The following is a 22,864-nucleotide window of genomic DNA, read 5'->3' on the forward strand; positions in this document are numbered from 1 at the left end:
TCAAAAAAAAAAAAATAACGAGTTATTTGACATGTTATGAAACGTGGACATGATGAAATGATATCAGATTTTTAAACTTTACTAACATTTACATAAATTAAAAGGTTTTTATAGAATACAAAATTAACCACTAAGATTGTTGAATTAGAAGTTCATGAAGTATAAAAGTTTATGATTTTTCATGCAATTCAAAATTATGACATATATCGATGTTTAACGTTTAAACCTTCGTCTTAAAAATGTTTTATTAGTTTTCTCAAAAATTAGTTTTGAACATATAGACATTTGTTTATGGACTAAAGAAGAGAAGGAAAATTAACCAAGTAATTGGACTTGTGTGATTAATAAACTTCACCAAAACACGGTCAAGTTGATTCTTGTGGAACAATTTTTGGTCAAGTTGTAATTACTCACGGTCGAACATTGGGTAATAAGAACCGTAATTATTTTGTTAGTCGTCGGGAAAAATAAACTACATAACTAAATTTTCATCTAAAAATTGAGTTTTTGACAAAAAAAAAAATCTAAGAATTGAGTTTTTTATATCAATTACCTTTTATGTCAACATGTCATTCTTGTCCGTTAGTACGCTAGACACATGTCATGTTCCCAAACTAAGGGGTAATTTTACCAAGCAAGTGTTTCTCTTTGATCTATACCAATAAATACGAAGAAATATTTTAGTTTTTTATGAGAAAAATTTGGAATGAAGAGATGATACCTCATTTTAAGATAAGAAAAATTTTAGGGCTCAAAAAATATATAAAAATGTATGTTTATTACCTTCTTCAAAGACACGAGTTGACTTTAACCTAAGACTTCTGAATCTAAACTCAATTTCTTTATCAATAGACCAAACTCTTAGAATTATATTAGAAAATGATCATTTTAGTCGCAGTAATTGGTTTAAATTTAAATATTTAGATAATATCTTTTTCAAAATCGTAGACTTCTAGGTGGAAGAAGAGCCTTAAACAATTGTTGGTGCTGCCCTCGTTATCAAGTATAGATGAAAAATCATTTGAGATTGCAAACTTTTCATTACGCTTGAATCACAAATGTGTGATAATGTTATTTTTGTAAAGTTTCAACATGCTACATGCACAAGAATCATAAACACGTAGGAATTCTAGCAACACTCACTTTTCAACACTCTCTCTAATACTAACTCTATTATTAGATGGAATCAATGTATGTCCCACCATTTTGTGTGGGTTCAATTTTCAAAGTATACATCCACAATGATTTAAACTAATAAGAGAGTGAATATTAGAGAGTGTTGAAAAGAGAGTGTTGCTAGCGTTTCTTCATAAACATATCACTCTTACAATCTTGTCCGTAGTCTTTGTTCTGTTGATGCTCCATTCTTCACGTTAGGGGCCAAACATAGTTTTACAATATTTGTGAAAGATCGAAATTTGTCTAATAGGGACTAGAGTAGTTGCTTGAATGGACATGTTGGATTAAAACGTTACACATGTCGATAGAAGAATTAGTTTGTCCCCTTTGTCACTTTTTCTAATTGGCTGCTACATAAAAAAATGAATAAAATTTATTCAAAACTAAAAAAAGATAACATTTGCAAAATTATTATGTTGTTATAGACACATCTAAGTCAACATAAAAAAGACATTTTCTTGTAACCAAAAAAAAAAAAAAAAGACATTTTCTATAGAACTATCAATCATATTCTTTTTTTATTTGTGTTATTTTGACACAAAAAAAAGGGACAATAAGATTCAACAATAATTTGGATAATTAATATAGGTGAAAATGCATTGTTAATTATATTTAAAATATAATTAAAAGAATATAATAAGGTATGGATATTTATTAAATATTTAATGAACACGATTTTTTTTTAACAAGAACCGAACACGATTTTAATGTTATTAGTCATAACTTTTGGTGTATATTTGAATTGTCTTCACTCATTGTTTCACAATATCTTGAATGTAATTATTTTCAATAGAGAGAATCTATAAAATAAACAAAAATTATCGTGGTTAATAGAACTCATGTAGTATATTCTAAAGGGTTTGTCTAACATGTGCAATATTGCACATATTAAGGCAACTAAAAGTAGTAATTTTTTTATAGAAAATCGACAATTATTTACTTAAGAGATACATATTTAATAGGCTAAATTGCATTTTTGGTCCATTAACTATTTAGCTAGTATCGTTTTAGTCCCTTAATTAAAATTTGATTTATTTTGGTCCTTTAACTTCTTTCCGTTACACATTTTTGTCTTTTCCATTAGTTTTAATTCAAAAATGTTAGATTTTCTTCATTTTCTTCTGAAATTTTTCTGGGATTCTTGTTGTTGAAGGTTGATGGAGATGATATGAAGATGAAAAAGAGGAGAAGAAGATGAAGAAAACATAACGTTTTTGAATTAAAATTAACGGAAATGACCAACACGATACTAACTAAATAGTTAAGAGACCAAAAATGCAATCTATTTTAAACTTCTTAACATGTGCAAATTTGCACATGATAGAAAAACTCTATTATAAAATAATTATGATGATTATACTGAATTCATGTATATTTGACATAAGTTGATAAACTTTCAAAATCATAGTTGATAAAATCGTTGTTAATTATGTTCAATGGTTGATTAATGAGTTGTAAAAATTAATATACTTCATTAATCATTTATTGGAAATGCGATGTTTTTTAACAACATTAACATATAAATTACTCCCTCCGTTTTAAAATGAGTGTCGTTTTAGCAAAAAAAATTGTTTCAAAATGAATGTCACTTTTAGTTTCCATTACAATAATAACTTTTTCTTTTCAATTCCACCCTTCAATTAATACTATGTTACACTACTTTCAAAGTATTATTTTTTTCTTTAATAAAAAACAAACCAATAGTTGGTTATGATAATTTGGTAAAATTGCTATGACATTTGATTACTTTATTTCATTCCTTAATATGTGTGCAATTGGCTAAAACGATACTCATTTTAAAACGGATGGAGTACTAGATTTAAATGCATTTTTGGTCTCAAAGTTTCACCATTATTGTATTTTGTCCTCCCCCTTTTTGCATTTCACTCTTGACATTTTGACTACAAAAACGAAGACATACATTTTTTAATACTTAATTTTACTATTAATTAATTTCCAAATTAGTTTAAACATAATTTGTTTACATAAAATGTTTTTTTCCTTTAAAAACATAAAATGCTTTTTCGAAACATGATTTAATTTTATATTTTTTTATTATGCACATATTATCCTAACTCATTAATAATTTTTCAATTAAAAATCTGTTTTTATGTGTCATAAATATACCAACAAGCATCATGTTTATTCATTTTAACATGAAAATTTTAGATACAAGCCGGCAAAAAACACTTTAGGTATATGTAATGCCTTAAAATATTATCAAAAAATCTCGTAAGCGTAGCTTAATTGGTAACTATCCAGACATTATTTACAGGAGTTTAAATTCAAACCTAGATTCTCCACTTTTTTACATTTTAAAAAGTGTGTGATCTTGTCCGTAGACTATTTATCAAAAAAAAATTATCTAAAAAAATCAAAATCATTTTCCTTTGACTATGAAAAAAATCAATACAAAATCCCCTAAATATAAAAAATATCCAAAAAAAAAAAAAAAACCCATAGTGCTTTTCAAGAGTTCTTCAACGGTTGTCATTCCACTTAAAACGTCTTCGTCACTTCTCTTCCGTCCAAACAAAGAAACTCTCTCTCTCTCTCTCTCTCTCTCTCTCTCACAAACCTGCATTTTCCTGGAAAACCCCATTCTCATTTTCTTGAGAAAAAAGAAAGCCATTCAATTCCTTTTTCATCACTAAACTTTGGTAACTTTCTCATCTTCCTTCTTTTTTCGTTCATGAGCAATGTAACCAAAAACTGTTACACAAAATTTTCTAATTCCGGTTCAAAAAATTCTTTCAAAGAAGAAAAAGAAAGAATATTGTCGTAAATTTAGCGTATATATTCATAATTTAGTTTCTGTGTTCTTCATTTTGTTTGTATTTAGGTTTCTTGTTTTTTTCTTTCTTTTTTTACATTGTTTTGAAACGTGTGAAATTTTGATGATGCTTAGTTATGAATGAATTTCTGGGTTTAATTTTAATTTTCTGTGTTTGGTTATTTTTATCATCTTTTTCATTGGATTATGAAAAATGGTCTTGCACCGGTCATTAGGAAAAATGGCTCTGTAGCACCGACACTTCTGGTGGAAGGCATGCCTAAACACCAACATGACACACGTGATCACGTTCATTGAAATAACTTTTTCAAATTTTTACGGGTGTGTTAGTGTCGTGTCTGGTGTTGGTGTCTATGTCAGTGCTTCATAGATTATTACATGGACCAAATGACACAACTGTTCTGTATTAAAAATCAAATTTCAACAAACAAAGGTTGGTCTTATTGGAAAAGGTTTGGTTAATATCTCACAAGGATAGAACCCACTTGGATTGGCCTCATGGTGTTAACTTGAGACCTTGGAGTATGCTCCTCCTCAAGGTTTCAGGTTCGATTCTCCCCAGTGCCAGTTTGGATGGGTTAGTTTAGTTTCTTCAAAAAAAAAAAATCTCACAAGGATATGGGTTTTAATCTCAATTCTGTTTTGACTTGTGAGGACCTTGTTGGTGTGTAAATGTATAAATAATTTTGTAAGTGTTCTGAGTCTTGAGACTTTTCCGTCACCCTGATGTGCTATCAGGACCAACTCACCTTAACTTTTGATTAACGACAAAGAAATCAAAATTTTAGTGAAAAAGAGAAACATTGAGATCAATCACCAGGATTATGTGGATTTTTGAATGAACTTTTTTTGTTGATGTTGGTTTTTGCATAGTAGATGCTTTAATTCTATCGACTTTTGACTTCAACAAAAATGGTCCTTTGATTGAGTTATTACTACTATGAGATGCATCAAATTCTATTCACTTCCTTTGATTGTTTTTATGCGGAATGTTCTAAGAGAATTTTCTTGTTTAGTTGATAAAGGTGCTCCAAAATGCATAAACCTCATAACGATCATCCTCTTCCGCAAGCTGAAACCACATGTGGATCACTTCTTCAAGAACTTCAGGTGAAAACCAACTTTTTCTGCAATTTCAAGGAATATCTAGTAAACTTTGGAGAAATTCTTATTGTTTATCTTCGTTTATTTTTCGAAACTAGATAATATGGCATGAAGTTGGGGAATCTGAGTCTGAAAAAGATAGGATGTTGTATGAGCTTGAACAAGAGTGTCTTGAAGTATACAGAAGAAAGGTAGATAAAGCTAATTGCTCTAGAGCTCAACTTAGGCAAGAAATTGCTGATTCCGAGGCTGAACTTACAGCTATCTGCTCAGAAATGGGAGAACGACCTGTACATAGTAGACAGGTTGGATATTTTGTGTATTGCTCGTTTCTTGATTACTGTTTTAGAGCATGTATGTATCTATACTTCTTCATGGAGAAAATAGTTTAAGTTTAATACAACAGTGTTTAATGTCTTGTTTGTGTGACATTAATAAAAGTTTATACACAAATTTGTGTCTAAACTGTTTTCAGTGATTACTATGTACCAAATGAAGATGTTGAATAAAGAGGAATAGTTTGTATTATTGTTGAAGTTAATATTTCTGTTTGTTGTTACTGTCGAATTATGCAACCGAGATTATTTGTTCATTCATGTCTCTCATTTTTATAGTCTGGTCAAAAGGCTAGAAGTTTGAAGGAAGAGCTAGCAATGATTCTCCCGGAGCTGGAGGAAATGCAAAAACGAAAGTATGAGCGTAGAAATCAATTCAAAGAAGTTCAAGAGCAGATTCTAAGTATATCAAACGAGATTTCTGGTCCAAGAGAAAACGTCCCATTCGTTGTAGATGAAACCGATTTGTCATTGCGGAAACTTGAAGAATTGTGCAGACAACTTCATACACTTCAAAAGGAGAAGGTTAATGCCTCGCCTCTCCAGCTCTCTCTTCCTTTTTCTCTTTGTGCGTGTGTATTATCGTTCTATGAACCAAAAATATCATACTTGTTGCTCTTTATTACCGAGTGATAGTGTTTTATTTTTAATAATGCAGAGTGATCGTCTCAAGAAGGTCCAAGACAACCTGCACGCTTTACGTTCTCTCTGTTCAGTACTTGGTTTAGACTTTAAGCAGACAGTCAGCGAAGTCCATCCTAGTTTAGGAAATTCGGAAGGATCCAGGAGTGTAAATAATGATACCATAAGCCAACTGGCTTTAGTTATACAAGAACTGCGAGGAGTGAAATTGCAGAGAATGCAAAAGGTAAAGAACATAACTTCGTTTTATAATTTAATTTCATGATTTTTTTCTCATAATTCGATTATGATCTGGCAGCTTCAAGATCTAGCAACATCGTTGTTGGAGCTCTGGAATTTGATGGATACACCTATTGAAGAGCAACAGGTGTTTCAGAATGTTACATGTAACATAGCAGCTTCAGAACATGAAGTAACTGAACCAAACACCTTGTCTGAAGACTTCATTAATCATGTGAGTTATAAGCTACTTAGAAAAGAAGGAGAAATTCTCATTGTTTATGTTGTTGAAAATTCATTGAGAGGTAATAATTTCATGCAGGTGGAAGCAGAAGTATCTAGATTAGAGGACTTAAAATCAAGCAAAATGAAAGAGCTTGTTTGGAAAAAAAGAGCAGAGTTAGAGGAGATTTGTGGAAAGACTCATTTGGTTCAAGAATCTGATGCTGCGATCGAAAAGGCTATCGAGTCTGGTAATGTCCAAGAGATATACCACTGGATGAGTGTCATTCTTTCTTTCTTCTTTAAACTCCTAAACCTGCATCTTCTTTTCTCATGCAGGATCTGTAGACCCTGCTTATGTGCTTGAACAAATTGAGCGTCAGATTTCCCAAGTCAAAGAGGAAGCTTTTAGCAGAATAGAAATACTTGAAAATGTTGAGAAGTGGTTTGCAGCATGTGACGAAGAGTCTTGGCTGGAGGAGTATAGCAGAGTTAGTTTTTTCTTTCTTCTTAATATTCCTTCACATCTTTGTTTCAGTAACTTACATAAAGTTTTGGACACTTATCATTAACAATGCATGATGTATTTGTACGGTTGGATTGGTCGTGAAATTCAATGTGTATGTTATCGAACAATGTAAATGGATCCCAACTCCCATATTTATCATCGCACAGTCTATTAATGTTGTTGTACACTTGTTTCTTCTAGGATGAAAACCGATACAATGCTGGTAGAGGTACTCATCTAAATCTTAAGCGAGCTGAGAAAGCCCGTATCTTGGTGAACAAAATTCCAGGTAATTTCAGACCTTAATTGTAAGTTGTATTTGTTGTCTTGGTTGATATCAGCATGAAGCAATGAGTGTTTGTTTAGTGTAGAATGTCTTTTTTCGTTATGTTTTATGTTTGCAGATAGCATGTTTCTGTCTTAGTTCAGAATGTCTTTTAATTTTCTTTTGTATGTCCATAGCAATGACAGACAAATTGACTTCAAAAACAGTAGCATGGGAAAAGGGTAAAAGCACCGAGTTCGTATATGATGGTGTAAGTACCTTCTTAGAGATACATGCAATATCACCTCAGCATCTATTGGTTGCTCAAGTCAATGTCAAACTAATTTTTATTGGAATGTCGCTTTCTAGGTCCGTTTAGTTTCTATGCTTGAAGTCTACATCTTATTACGGCAAGAGAAGGAGCAAGAACGCCGTAGACAGCGGGTACGAATTACTAATTGCATTTAAATGTTTCTCCAAAATAAGTTATTATCTAGTCATAAGAAAACCTTGAAAAGGAGACCCTAAGCGTGATACATGAAGTTGCTTCTATGTGACTAGGGGTTCACGAGTTTTTTGTGTAAGGCTTCCCATAATAAATTGACAGATACTTCCATGGCAGATACTTAATAGCACCAGGTTGCCCTATAGTTAATAACAAACCTCGAGTTTTGTATCAAAATATTTTAGTCTGGGCAACATTTCATTGATCTATGATTCCAGTAAATAAAAGGTGTATTTTATTTCTGTTTCAGGACTTGAAGAAACTTCAGGTACAAATGATAGCAGAACAAGAAGTACTGTATGGATCAAAAAGCCCTTCAAAGGCCCAGAGTGCAAGAAAAGCGCCTAGGACACCAAATGGAAGTGCAGCTAATAGAAGAGGTACCTTTGGAGGATCAGTTCTAAAACCTGATTCAAAAGCTACTCAATCAAGCTCCACAAGGAAGACTGACAAAGTAAACCTAGACGATGCCATTTCATGTTTCTCATCAGGTAGCTTTCTTTATAATTTACTCCCTTTTTCTTTTTCTGTTTATTTGCATCTTCGGCTCGCAGATTTCTCACCTGGTAAGGGATTAACAGTTATTTATATTGCAAATCTCTAGAGACTTTGTCGCCTTTAGTTTTGACTCAACTGATAAGGGGGTTGTTTTCGATGTGGTAAACTGGTAGGTTATCTAAGTGCAGATCCTGCTAAGAAAAATGTAAATGTATTTTTCATGTCTCCACCAAGCAGCCTCCATCGATGCAGTTATACGTTGAATTCCCATCTAATGATAATCTTTGATTGTCGAATACATGTTTATAGATTCTCCCACAGTGATGCTTTAACTTGTGTCATTTAAAATACAACCTCCGATTGTTGGGTAGCTGTTTATATTTTCCTTTGTTTTAGACGAAGATTCTCCACCGAATTCTCCCAAGTACTCTTGATGATGGGTTTTTTATAAGGCTCTATGTGGCGACATGGAACGTTTTAGGCATTTTTTTTGTTTGATGTTGTTGGGGGTGGAGGTCAAAGCCACATCTCAGCTGGTAGATTTCCCATAATTTATTTGTGTTTCTCATTTGCATGCACTTCAATCTCTTACAAGTGCTTGTTTTCCATGTGTTCATGCAGCTAGAAGAGGATTTGATATTGCTGATTTTCCTACGAGAAAATACTCATTTGGTGCTGGAATTGTTCGGGATATCGAATCTCCTTTGACAAGACAACCTTTTACTACCATCTCTTCAACAATATCATCACAAGAGAATGTGGAAAATGCTGCAGATGAATTTAGTATGCAGAAGCAGAATTTGCAGAAAACATTAGCAGCTAATAATTTTCCACTCACTACTACTACTACTATCTCAAAGACAGACACAGTCGTCAACGAAGAGAATCGAACTCCAAAGGAAAAGCCTATTCCTGTCTCCACTACTACACCAAAGACAGTGTCAATTCATATGAATACAGCCACGACTCCGGCTCCTTTCGGAGGTGACTTGATTCAAGATATTGAATATTCCTTTGAGGAAATAAGGCTTGGTTTTTTGTTAGCATGACATTTTGATTTTGTATATACATAATCTACTTTTTTGAACTAGACTTGGAATAGGGTGTTAGAACTTGGAAGAGCTTTTCAGTTTTGCAATCTAAATAAAAATTTCATTTGAAAAATATTTTGTTGTCGTGGCTATTTTCTGCCTAAGGGGTAACATTGGCGCAACCGGTAAAGATGTTGTCATGAAAGGTCACGAGTTCAAGTCCTGGAAACAACTTCTTGTGTAAAAAACAGGTAAGGTTCCGTACAATACACCAGATGGTGGGACCCTGCGTATGCGGGAACTTTACGGCTATTTTCTGCCAATTGTGTTATTCATTATAGTTTAATATCCATTTTGAATATATTATAGAAACCAAAGGATATGAACAGTAGTTATATTTTGAGGTCAAACTCACTTTAGAGCAACATTTTTTTGGGTAGATTTAGAGTAACTTAGCAAAATAAATTTATTTTTAGCTATCTTGAGGGGTAATTAAGTGATTCAAGTTGATTGGCTCAGATTGTTTTGAATAACCTATTTATCTTTGGATTTTATCTTTTTTCAAATGGAATCAAACCAAACACCAGATCAATTTTTTTACACTTTTAACACTATGTGCTTTGAATATTAGTACCTTTACTTTTGCAACCTTTTGTTCATTTTGACATTACTTTTTTTATTTACTATCTAAGATAAATAGATTAATAAAACATGTAATGTTTTTTTGAGGGGAAGATATTTAATGTTATAATTGTGAAAAAAATTAATAAAAACATTTGAAATACTAATTAACTTTTTCAATTGAATTTTTATTCTCTTTTATAAGACTTGACTGATTTTACTATCCCAAGTTTTGATGGGAAATGCTAACAAAGTCTAACAAAGAAATTTTATTTTATAAATAGTCCATTCAACGATTTTGATTGCTAATTGTGGTCACGTAATCTCTAATGTTTCAATTTTATTCCAAACTTAATAAGATGCAAGACTAAGTTATAGTAGTATTTTAATACTATATATTTTTTACCAAGTATTTTAATGATGGTTTCATACGTGTAAATTTTTTTTTTTATGATCACTCTGCAGTGCAATGATGGTTGAACTTGGATATGAATTTATTGTTGTTGTTGTAGTTTATGCTGCTGCAATGGTGAATTTGGAGCATCGTAGGTGACAGGGTGAATTTGTTGTTTCTTGTTGTTGCACCAAGGTGACAAATCCGTCGAGCATCCTAGGTTTGGGAGAGTTTTATGAATTTGGAATTTTGGATGAAGATTTTGAAGATAGAAGAGAGAAAAGGAGGTTTTTCCTTCTTTTTTGATTTTATGCAAATGAATTTGGTTGAAAAATAAATAAAAACAATTTAATTATTATTAATTGATTTATAAATAATTTTAAAATAATGAAATGCCATGTGGACGAATTGATACAGTCATCATGTGCCAAGTAGGATGAAAATCTGCCAAATCATCACTAAACTGGTCCCAGGGGTATTTTTAAAAGATAGAAAATTTTGCGAGGACGAAAAACAAAATTTTATTTTTACAAGGACCAAAACTCAACCGAGACATATTTGCAGGGACGAGTGTAATATTTAAGCCAATTTAGAATGAAGAGATGATACCTCATTTTAAGATAAGAAAAATTTTAGGGCTCAAAAAATATATAAAAATGTATGTTTATTACCTTCTTCAAAAACACGGGTTGACTTTAACCTAAGACATCTGAATCTAAACTCAATTTCTTTATCAATAGACCAAACTCTTAGAATTATATTAGAAAATGATCATTTTAGTCGCAATAATTGGTTTAAATTTAAATATTTAGATAGTCTCTTTTTCAAATCATAGACTTCTAGGTGGAAGAACCTTAAACAATTATTGTTGCTGCCCTCATTTGCAAATATAGATGAAAAATAATCTTTTAATACTCACTTTTCATTTCGAAGAATCATAAACGTATCACTCTTTAAAAAAAAAAAAAATAACTTATCACTCTTACAATCTTGTCGTGTAGTCTTGTGATGTTGATGCTCCATTCTTCACGTTAGGAGCCAAACATGGTTTTACAATGTTTGTGAAAGATCGAAACTTGTCTAATAGGGACTAAAGTGGTTGCTTGAATGGACATGTTGGATTAAAACGTTACACATGTCAATACAAGAACTAATTTGTCCCTTTTTGGTGAGGGATCATGTCACTTTTTCTAACTGGCTGCTAAATAAAAGAAAAAGAATAAAATTTAATTCAAAACAAAAAAAAAGATAACATTTGCAAAATTATTATGTTGTTATGGACATATCTAAGTCAACATAAAAAAATTCTTGGATTGAATTAGTTATTAGAGATACTAGTTGTAGTAGTATATATATACTTGTAATAACCCCAATAGTGGGATAACTTCATCAATTGTAATAATCATTTTCCATCAATACAAAGAGCTTTTCTATATTTCTCTCTTTCCTTCCATGGATGCCATGTTTCCTAACATGGTATCAGAGCAAACTTGGTATCCACCTTGAAGGATATTTTCCGCTGCATTTTCTCGAGAAAATATAATTTTCTCACCTTCACTTTCTTTCTCGTTTCAATCTTTTTTCTAATCTCACTTTCCTTTGTTTTCTCTTCCTTGCTTATTGTTTCTGATTCCATTTTCACTTTTTTTTTTCCTTTTACACTCGATCGATCGATTTCATTTTCGATTGTTCTTGATTTTTCATCTTCGTTGTAACCGTTTTCCCCCAATCTTCAGTTTCCTTCTTCAAGCGCGGTCTCTTGCGTGATTCAATTTCGCAACTCTGTTTCGTAATTCTTGTTTTTTTTTTTTTTTGCTTCGATTCCTTGATTCGAATCAACTTTCTGATTCAGTTCAATCCCTTTTATGTTCCAATCAATTCTATTTTGAGATTCATTTTCTTTAACATTGTGTTCTCCAATGTTCCCAATCCTAAATTCTAGGGTTTATGAGTTTGATTTCCATCGCATTTCCTTCAAGTATGCGATTCTGTTAGAATTTCTGAATTCGTTTTCTATTTCTTGATCAGAATCCATTTTATGATTCAATTTCACAGTTGATTCGAGTCTGTTCATGCTTTTACCATCAAAATTCTGTTTTCGTCATAATTTTCTTCTCACCTTTCCCCACTTCTAAGGTGTTTGTTGAAATGTTTCACTGTTTGATGCTTCGATTGAGATCACAAATTCAGCTTTGATAAGCTTTACGCACCTTGAGACTTTAGTTTGTGCTTTGATTCTCGCAGCCTTTTTTTTTCTATTGTGCACACAAGGTGTTTGCTAAAAGTCTTCATTGAAAATGGATTGGTGATGATGTTAGTGAAATTTCTGAAGAAGTTGTTATCATGAAGAAAGAATGTGAACGTTCATCTATTTTGGTTCAATTTTGTGTTGGATAAGTGTACATACTGCAACGAGTTTCTGAAGCTTCAACTTGAAATTCTTGTACACTTCGATGAAGATGGTGATTAGTGCATTATAGCTGTGAGAGTTTTATCCATTTTGTACATTCTGGTATGGTACATGAGGCAAGCCTTCTATTTCTTTTTCTCTACTTGATTGATCTTTGGTGCATTGGTGTATCAATTTGGTTATGTGGCTTTTGGTTCTGAATTGGAAGTTTGTTGCAATTGGTTCAAACCTTGAGCTGCATCCAAAAAAAATTGTTTGCACACTTACCTATCCTTTATCTTTCCATTGAGGTTATTGGCTTTGTTATTGCATATGATTCATTGTGTCAGATTGGTATTGTGCTACTTAGTGGAATTGATTGATTGTGAGGAAGATTTGTTTGTGGCTTTCTGGTTTTTGCTATTTGGACAATTGCATCCTCACATCTACCTAGCAATGTTTTGGTTATTCATGTTATATTTGCCTTGTTTTTGAATTCTGCCTCCTTACTGCAATTGAACAACCATTTGTTGTTCATGGAAATCTAATCGTATCTGCGTTGTAAGACAATGGATTGGTTGGGCTGTTAAATATGGTTGGATTTGGTTTGTTTTTCTTGGAGGATCTTATAAGCTTGCAGTTTATTTGTGAAAGGAACAAGTGAAATTGTGAGGCTGATTTGGATTTCTAACAAGCTTTGGCCTGTTCAAGCTTTGGCCTGACTTGGAATTATCCTTTCAATTTGTTTTAGTTCTGCCACCAATATATGGATATAGTAGGGTTGTACATTTTGTGCCTCTCTCATTGGTTTTGGCCTATGGTTTGAATGCATCAACATGGATATGTTTTCTATGGTTTGAAGACACATCACATGGCTATGCATCTCTATTGGTTTGCTTTTGGTTTTTCTTGTCTCGGCTCGGCATAGGAGGGCATCACTTTTATCTTTGGAACCTTTGGTCTTGTTGCTTCATGATACCTTTGGTGTGAAGTTTGTTCAACATATGACCTCCTTCCATTGTAGACTATGGCCCTTCCTTGCACTTCTTTTCTTGTCTTGTGCTTCTGTTCATGATGGTTAAGCTATGTTGATAAGCTTCTGTCATGAATGGTTAAGCGTTGTGCTTCTGTCCAAGGATGGTTAAGCGTCGTTATCTTCTTCTTCTTGTGCTTCTGTCTTGAGTTATTGAGAACTCTTGATGGTTAAGCGTTGTGCCTTTTATGGCTTTGTGGTTGATTGGCTTCTACCGGATGGTGGTTAAGTGTTGTTGCTATTCTCTTGGCCGATGTATTCCCGGCATCTTTCTTTGTACTTTCATTTGCTTGATGTATTTCCTTGTATTTTCTCATTTCAAGTTGGAAGTGTTTTGAACACCTTCCAACTTGAGGGGGACTATTAGAGATACTAGTTGTAGTAGTATATATATACTTGTAATAACCCCAATAGTGGGATAACTTCATCAATTGTAATAATCATTTTCCATCAATACAAAGAGCTTTTCTATATTTCTCTCTTTCCTTCCATGGATGCCATGTTTCCTAACATTAGTGCTTAGTAATGTCATGACAAGGAACAACCCAGCACTCCGAGATGTGAACGATCTCTCCTTCCATCCTTACGGCCGTCGCTGCCGCCGCCGTGACCAGTGGTTCCTCCGCCCACCCCTTTTCCTGTCTTGATTAGAAATTAAATAAGCTTGCTGTCAGTATTGCAAGTAACAATTTCCAGAATTTCAGTCTTCTATACTTTGTGAATTTGATGATTTTCTCTCCTCTGTGAGATGGTTGTTGGTTGTCTCTCCTTTGTGAGATGTTGCTGGTTGTCTTTCCTTTGTGAGAAGTAGTATATTCAGAGATCATTTAAAAGGAATTTCATTTCTGTGCTGTTTCGGTGTTCTGTATTTTTTTTTTTGGTATGCTTTATTTCTATTTTTTGAAGGGTTTTGAGGTCTTTCATCTAATTGTACATTTGGGTATTTATGAGTTATGAGCTGCTTATCTTGGAATTGTCGAGGTTTGGGGAATTCACGTACAGTTAAAGCACTGAAGAAGGTTCTAATTGATAAAGATCCTAGGTGTGTGTTTCTGTCAGGGACTAGAAGGAAGGATGTTGAAATGAATTCTTTTCGTAGTTTCAATGGGTTTTCGGGGATTTTGTCAGTGAGTTGTAGAGGGGAAGGTAGAAATAGAGCTGGCGGTCTCTCGTTGTTGTGGAAGGAGGGGGTGGAGGTAGAGGTCCTGTCTTACTCTCTTCACCATATCGACTTTCTAATCTCCTTAGAGGAAGGAGAGGAGAAATGGAGATGCTCTCGAATTTATGGCTATCCGAAATCTCATGACAAACACAAGACTTGTGAGCTTATTGAACATCTTGCTACAACAAATAACACATCAAAGTGGCTTCTTTTTGGAGATTTTAATCTCATTCTTAGTCAAGATGAAAAGGAAGGTGGCAATTTTGGGAATTCTTCTATAATTTCTTTATTCCGAGATACTCTTATGAATCATGGTCTAGTGGATTTGGGGTATGAGGGAGACAAATTCACATGGCATAACAACCAGGATGGTAATGCAAATATTAAGGCAAGACTAGACAGAATGGTAGCTTCTCATGATTGGTGGTTCACTTATCCTACTGCCTCGGTCTCTTACTTGACAAGGTACACTTCTGATCACATGCCTCTGTTGTTGAGATTGGCGCCCCGAAAACCAAAGATGAGAAGACAAAGAATAAAAGTACTACGTTTTGAAGATGGCTGGTTACGAGATAGACACATTACTGATGCAGTAAAGGAGGGTTGGAACAATGAAGAAAATAATATTCACAACAAAATTTCTAGCTGTGTAAAAGATCTCACTGAATGGGGAAAGGATAGATTTGGAGTTATCGCTAAACAAATTGTTAACACGAAGAAGAGACTTGATGAGCTTAATGGTCGGTCCAGGCAAGATGGGATTATTACCGAAATTAGGAGACAAGAGGCGATATTGGATGATTTGCTTGAAAGTGAAGAAATATGGTGGGCACAACGTTCAAGAGCTATGTGGCTGAAACATGGCGATAAAAATACAAGGTTTTTCCACCAAAAAGCGTCTCAAAGGAAAGCTAGGAATTGGGTGGAGAGCATTATCGATGATCATGGGGAAGTTTTCACGGATGAAGAAGAAATTGCCCGTGTGCTAAATAATTTCTTTCATGAACTCTTTACTTCAAGTAATCCGGAGAGAATTGAAGAAGCGGTTAATGTTGTCCAAAACAGGTTGTCAAATGCCATGCGTGAGATTTTAGATGTTGAGTTCACAGCAGAAGAAGTGTGTTGTGCTGCAAAAAGCCTCAAACCACATTCAGCTCCTGGTCCGGATGGAATGCCAGCTTTCTTTTTCCAACAATTCTGGAGTATCGTAGGGAAAGATGTTACTACATTTGTGCTTGGTGTTCTTAACAACGGTGTTAGTCCAGGTATTGTGAATCTCTGTTGTCAAAAGCGGTCCAATGCGGCGCGGCTGAAAACAGCCTAGCGCGTCAGAGCGCGACCGCTTCGCGCATTAGGGAAAAGCGGACCAAAAGCGGGTAACGCGGCCGCTTTGCATGGAGCGGTAGCGGGTCAAATCGCCCGCTTTTCCGGGTCGAAACGAAATTACGGAATTATCCCTCACTTAAGTTCCTTTAGAAGGGTTAATTTTGTCATTTTGCAAAACCCTATTTTCTTTCATCCATTCCATCGTACAACAACAACACAACCGCTTCTTCTCTTCATTCATCCATTCCATCGTACAACAACAACACAGCCGCTTCTTCTTCTCTTGAATCTCTTCAACACTTCATCTCATCTCTTCATCAGCTGCTCAAATCTTTCACCTCATCCATCATTCCATCTCTCAGCTGCTTAGATCAGATCTTCACCTCATCTATTCACCTCTTTATCAGGTTTGTTCTTCCATCTTTCTTTCTTTTTTTTTTTTTTCGTTTTTGTGAAATCTTTTTCATCTTTTTTTGTTTTCGTTTTTCTTTTTCAACTTCGTTTTTGTTCTTTTTTAATTCAACTTTTTTTTTTTCGTTTTTGGTTTTTTTTTATTTTTTTAAAACTATATTCTAAATCTTAATTTTATGCACACAGTAAACGTTAATCTCAATTCATAAAAAGATGTTTACTAAATTTTTTTAAAACTATTCTCTTTGTGCAAAATTTTTGTGCTACTGCTTTTTATAATTTATACACGATCCTCTTATTTAAGTTGCATAAGACATGTTTTATTTCAAATTATGAATACATTATGAATTTTGAGTAATATTTAAGTTATTTTAGTATTTCTTTTTCAACATTATAGTATTTTAGTATTAAATATTTAGTGTCCGCGTCATGTAAAAGCGCCCGCGTCGCGCCCGCATACCGCGCCGCGTCAATTTTTGGGGTGGCCGCGCCGCGCCGTGTTTCCGCTTTGACAACCATGTTGTGAATCAAACTCATATTTGTCTCATCCCCAAGATAAAGAAGCCTAGAAAAGCAGGTGATTTCCGGCCTATTTATTTGTGCAATGTGATTTATAAGATAATTTCTAAAACCATTGCAAATAGATTGGAAATTATTCTCCCTGACATCATTGAGAAGTATCAAAGTGCTTTTGTGCATGGAAGGCTAATTACAGATAATGCATTATTAGCTTTCGAATCATTTCATTGGATGAAAAAGAAAAAGAATGGGAAGAAGGGTTATGTGGGGCTAAAACTGGATATGGCTAAAGCATATGACCGCATAGAATGGAGTTTTCTTATTGTTGTACTTGATTCCATGGGATTTTCGCAAAAATGGCAAAATTTAATCTTAAACTGTATTTCATCTGTTTCTTTCTCCGTGCTACTTCATGGTAGTCCTTGCCAGAATTTTTCCCCGCAGCGTGGGTTACGTCAAGGGGACCCCTTATCACCTTATTTATTTATTTTATGTGCAGAGGTATTCTCAGGTCTCCTCACCAAAGCACAAGGGGATAACGTGTTACATGGTCTGAAAATTGCACGAGGAGCCCCAAGTATAAGTCATCTCCTCTTTGCAGATGATAGTCTTATCTTCTGTAGGGATACTTTTCAAAATGCTCAGACGATTAATAAGGTGCTAAATCTTTACCAAACAGCTTCCGGTCAACTCATAAACTTAGACAAGTCTGAAATCTCCTTTAACCGAAATGTTCTTGAAGAGAAAAAAATCATGTTCCAAGGTTGGATGCAAATTAAGGCTGTGGAGTGTCATTCGAAATACTTGGGTTTACCCGCTTTTGTGGGGCGGTCAAAACATCAAGTGTTCAATTTTGTCCAAGATCGGGTTTGGAAGAAGCTTAAGGGGTGGAAAGGAAATATTATGTCTTTTGCAGCAAGATAGGAACTTATTAAAGCTGTTGTCCAAGCAATCCCTACCTATGTAATGAGTTGTTTTAAACTTCCAGATGGATTGTGTGAGCACATTGAAAGTATGATTAGTAGATTTTGGTGGGGTAGATAGCAAGGTGAAAGGAAGATACATTGGATTAGATGGGATGAAGTTTGTAAAAACAAGAAGGATGGAGGAATGGGGTTCAGAACTTTCAAAGAGTTCAATCTTGCTATGTTATCTAAGCAGGGATGGCGTATATTGCAGAATGAAGAGTTATTGCTTTCTCAGTGTTTGAAGGGTAGGTATTTTCCAAGAGGGGACTTTCTAACTGCTTCAGTGGGTTATAATCCTAGTTACACATGGAGGAGCATAATGCATGCAAAAGTTGAGGTGATTGATAAAGCTAGTGTATGGAGAGTTGGTGATGGAAGAAGTATCAGAGTGTGGAAGGACAACTGGCTCCCTTCTCAATATGGTCACAAAATTTGGACTCCGAAACCTCGTGACTGCAATGTTGAGCTTGTAGCTGATCTGTTTAATGAAGAGAATGGAGAATGGAATTTACAGCTAATAAATGGTCTCTTTCTTCCATTTGAAGCGCAACAAATTACTCAAATTCCCCTTTTAAATAACCAGCCGAGGGATATCTTCACTTGGGGGCCTGACAAGAACGGTTTTTTCTCTGTTAAATCTGCATACAATTTTTTGAAAAAAAGAAATGAGGTAGTTAATTCCAGCAGGTCCGTTGAATTAAGCGAAGAGCCGGTGTGGTCGAAATTATGGAAAATCAAAACAATACCTCGTCATATTCAATTGATGTGGAGAATTCTTCATGGGAAACTTCCAGTCAAGACAGCTCTGTTTAAACGAGGTATTAATTGTCATCCTATTTGCAATTTATGTGATCAATATTGTGAATCCATAGATCATCTTTTCTTTCAATGTGACTGGTCAAAGGTATTATGGTTTGCTTCCCCACTTGGAATAACAACTGAGTTTATGCCTGCACCTATTTCCTTTGTGGAATGGATTAAAAATATTATTAAGCAGGGTGATAATGAAACAAATAAGCTGATTATGGCTATTTGCAATGAGATTTGGTTTGTTAGAAATAAAATATGTTTTGAAGGAATGAATGTGCCAGATCCAGTTGTGAGCTTGAGACATGCAATGCTAGCGGTCCAGCAGTACAATAATTCTAGTAAGATACTGATGCAAGTGCAAAATCAAGGTTGTCCCATACCTACATCAAATGTGCGATGGACTGTCCCTCCACCCGACTGGTATAAACTCAACACCGATGCAGCTAGACAGAATGAGGACGGAACATGGGGTCTGTCTGCGATTGTTAGGGACTCGGAGGGTGTTGTTGTTGCCGTAGCATGTTGGAAAACACCGATTCTGCCAAATTATGATATGGCTGAAGCTATGGCGATGAAAAAAGGTGTAGAATTCGCAAAAGATATGTTATTTTTGAACGTGATTGTTGAATCTGATTCGCAAAATGTGATATCTGCTGTCACGGATTCCCAATCGCCTCTTTCATACATGGGTAACATTGTTGATGATTGTAGACTTTTAGCTTGTCATTTTCAAAATTTACAATATGTGCACATTAGGCGTGAAGCCAATCAGGCTGCGCATTATTTAGCAAAATATGCATCATCTAATCATGAGGATGTATGGATTGAAGAGGCTCCCAATTGTATTGATGCTGTCTTGGAGTTTGATTTATTGCCAGACACCTTATAATGAAATATTTTTCCTGGTAAAAAAAAAAACAAAAAATACATCATGTATTGAAGAGGAGGTAAGAACTAAAGTATCCCACTTACTTTTTCTCTAAAACTACTAATCATATTTTTTTTTATTTGAGTTATTTTGACACGAAAAGGGACAATAAGATTCAACAATAATTTGGATAATTAATGTAGTGAAAATATATAGTTAATTGTGTTTAAAATATGATTAACAAATATAACAAAAGTATAGATATATAACAAAAGTATAGATATTTATCAAATATTCACTAAACTTGATTTTGAATGTTATTATCCATAATCTTTAGTGTATACTTGAATTGTCTTCACTCAATGTTTGACAATATCTTGAATGTGATTATTTTCAATAGAAAGAATATATATAAAAATATGAAAAATCATGTATGTTTGAACATGATTACAATGATTATATTGAATTCATTTATATTTGACATAGTTGATCAACTTTCAAAATCGTAGTTGATAAAATCATTGTTAATTATGTTCGATGGTTGATTAATGAGTTGTAAAAATTAATACATTCATTAATCATTTATTGAACTTGCGATGTTTTTAAACAACATTAATCATATAAACTAGATTTAAATACATTTTTGGTCCTTTAAGTTTCGATTTTGTCCTACCCTTTTGCATTTGACAGTCACCCAGACATTTTGATTACAAAAACGAAGACATGACATTTTTTAATACTTAATTTTGTAATTAATTTCTAATTACTTTATTAGTATTAATTAATTTCTAAATTAGTTTAAACATAATTTGTTTCAATAAAATGCTTTTTTCTTCAAAAATAAATTAAAATGCTTTTTTTGAAACATTATGTAATTTTATAATTTGTTTATTATGCACAAATGATACTAATAATGTGTTTGGTTTGACGTTAAATCATATTTTCTCATGTTTGTAACCTAATTTTGCCGTGGTTTTCTAAAGCTCAAATATATAGCTTCTCTCCAATCGAACATTTATTTTACTTTCCCACAGCTGAAGCAAACATATACTAACGCATTAATAATTTTTCAATTAAATAACTGTTTTTTTCATGCCATAAATATACGAACAAGCATCATGTTTATTAATTTTAACATGAAAACTTTAGGGTGTGTTTGGGAAGAGGGTTTAGGAGAGGAAGGGAGGGGAGAGCTTACATACCTTTTTTAATTTAAAGACATCATAAAATGATTTTTAAAAAATTGAATTAACAACATTATAAATGATCATATAATGCTTCAAAAACACTTAATTTATCTTAAAAAGACATTTTACATTGTTAGTAATTTAAAAAAGGGTTAATAGGCTTTTACCCCCCTCCCATATGGAGGACTTTTGGTATACCCCCTGCCAAAAAAAAACTTGGAGATACCCCCTGTAAAATGAAGATTCTTTGGTTTACCCCCTCAATGCATATGTGGCGTGCTGAGTCAGCTTTTTTTGATTGCATGGCACGCTGACTGTATAATTCTTTTAATTTTTAATTTTTTTTATTTACATCTCACTTATATATCTTTTTTTTATTTACATTTAATTTTTTTTTTGAAAAACAATTAAAAAATAACTTTAAAAAAATTTCGAATAACTTTAAAAAATTTCGAATAACAATTAAAAAATAACTTTATAAAAATATACGAATTTTTTTTTCTAATTTTTTAATTTCGAAAAATATTTTATAAAAATTATGGAATAAAATTTCCAAAAAAAAATCTGAATTTTTTCTATATTTAATTTTTAAAAAAAAAACCTGAAATTAATATTTTGACAATTGAAATAAAATAATTTTTCAAATTTTAATTGGAATTAAAAAATTATATCCAGATTTTTAAAAATTAAAATATTTTACATAATTTTTATTTTTTGTAGAAAAGAGAAAAAACTTTTTAATTTTGAAAAAAAAACTGAACTTTTTTTAATTTTTTTTCTATTTTTTATCTTTTTATTTTGATGATTAAAAATCATTTAACCCATTAAAAAAATTCAATTTCTTCTCTCTTCTCTTCTTCTCCAGCGACTCTCTTCTTCTTCCCACCAACATTCTTCATCTTTTTATCAAACTCAATCCCCAATTCTTTTCCCTCATAATCTTCTTCTCTATATCTCATCTTCTCTTTCAAGAACACAACACCACACAACAAAACAACAACAAACCACAACAACAATAAACACAAACCCAAAAAGCTCCTTTCCTCTCAAATCACAGCAACAACAACTACCCACAGCAACAACACAACAACAGCAGAAAGCTCCTTTCCTCTCTATCGCGTTTGGGTTTGTTGCTGGATTTAGAAACAAGAAAATCAATGACAAAGGTTGCTATGTTTCTTGGTTTTGTAATTGTTGTTGGATTGCTGCTGGATTTAGAAATTTAGAAACAAGAAATCGAATCTGAGGGAGAGAAATCGAATTTTCCCTTTCTCAAATTTCTCAAAATCTAATTTGGTGATGAAAGGGAAGAGAAATACTGAGTTTTTTTGAGTTTGAAATCTTCACTGGATCTGTGCCTAGCTGTGTTGTTGTGTTCTTGTTGTTATTGTTGTGGGTTGTTGTTGTTGCTGCTACTGTGTTGTGTTGTGTTGATGATGAGAGATGATGGAAATTGATGAGAAGATGAAGGTAAAGGGAAGTTGTTGAAGAAGAAGAAGAAAAGGAAGGAGGAAAAGGATACGGTGGAAAGAAGAGAGAAGAAGAAGGGTTTTTTTTAAAGTTTTTTTTAATTGTAAATTAAAAAAATTAAATATCATTAAGGGTATTTTAGGTATTTTACTTTTTTTAACATTTTTAAAAAAATAAAAAATAAAAAAAATGACGTGTCAGTGCCATGTCACCCATCGTTACACAGTCAGCATGCCAAATCATCAAATTTGTCCAGTCAGATGCTGACTGTTGGCTGTGGGGGGTAAACCAAAGAATCTTCATTTTACAGGGAATCTCCAAGTTTTTTTTTGGCAGGGAGTATACCAAAAGTCCCCCATATGGCAGGGCGGTAAAAACCTATTAACCCTTTAAAAAATAAAAGT

The 22,864-nt window shown here is 33.3% G+C and overlaps 1 protein-coding gene across 2 annotated transcripts; it reads left to right on the forward strand.

Moving 5' to 3' along the window:
- Nucleotides 1-3,654: 3,654 nt before the first annotated feature.
- LOC146916699 (65-kDa microtubule-associated protein 3-like) lies at nt 3,655-9,435 on the forward strand. 2 transcript variants are annotated; one of them, XR_015015219.1, is made up of 14 exons: nt 3,655-3,839; nt 4,990-5,083; nt 5,176-5,382; nt 5,692-5,937; nt 6,071-6,280; nt 6,353-6,508; nt 6,596-6,746; nt 6,835-6,986; nt 7,205-7,292; nt 7,466-7,539; nt 7,638-7,712; nt 8,024-8,264; nt 8,668-8,807; nt 8,893-9,435. XR_015015219.1 is itself a non-coding variant. In XM_085718668.1 (13 exons), the coding sequence occupies exons 2-13, from the start codon at nt 5,009-5,011 to the stop codon at nt 9,318-9,320; spliced, it is 2,103 nt and encodes a 700-aa protein (XP_085574794.1). In that variant the 5' UTR covers nt 3,659-3,839; nt 4,990-5,008; the 3' UTR covers nt 9,321-9,435. The 2 variants fall into 2 exon arrangements, 1 of the variants encoding a protein (XP_085574794.1); XM_085718668.1 differs by lacking the exon at nt 8,668-8,807 and having other exon boundaries at nt 3,659-3,839.
- The last annotated feature ends 13,429 nt before the right edge of the window (nt 9,436-22,864 follow it).

This window comes from Medicago sativa, chromosome 6 (assembly GCF_051527215.1).
Source record: "Medicago sativa cultivar Bolivia chromosome 6, Bolivia_mono, whole genome shotgun sequence".
Classification (NCBI taxonomy): domain Eukaryota; kingdom Viridiplantae; phylum Streptophyta; class Magnoliopsida; order Fabales; family Fabaceae; genus Medicago; species Medicago sativa.

Coding starts and splice junctions, on each gene's coding strand:
- LOC146916699 (XM_085718668.1), top strand. CDS start 5,009: ATGCATAAACCTCATAACGATCATCCTCTTCCGCAAGCTGAAACCACA. Junction 6,509..6,595: donor CTGAAGACTTCATTAATCAT/GTGAGTTATAAG, acceptor AATTTCATGCAG/GTGGAAGCAGAAGTATCTAG. Junction 6,987..7,204: donor GGCTGGAGGAGTATAGCAGA/GTTAGTTTTTTC, acceptor TGTTTCTTCTAG/GATGAAAACCGATACAATGC.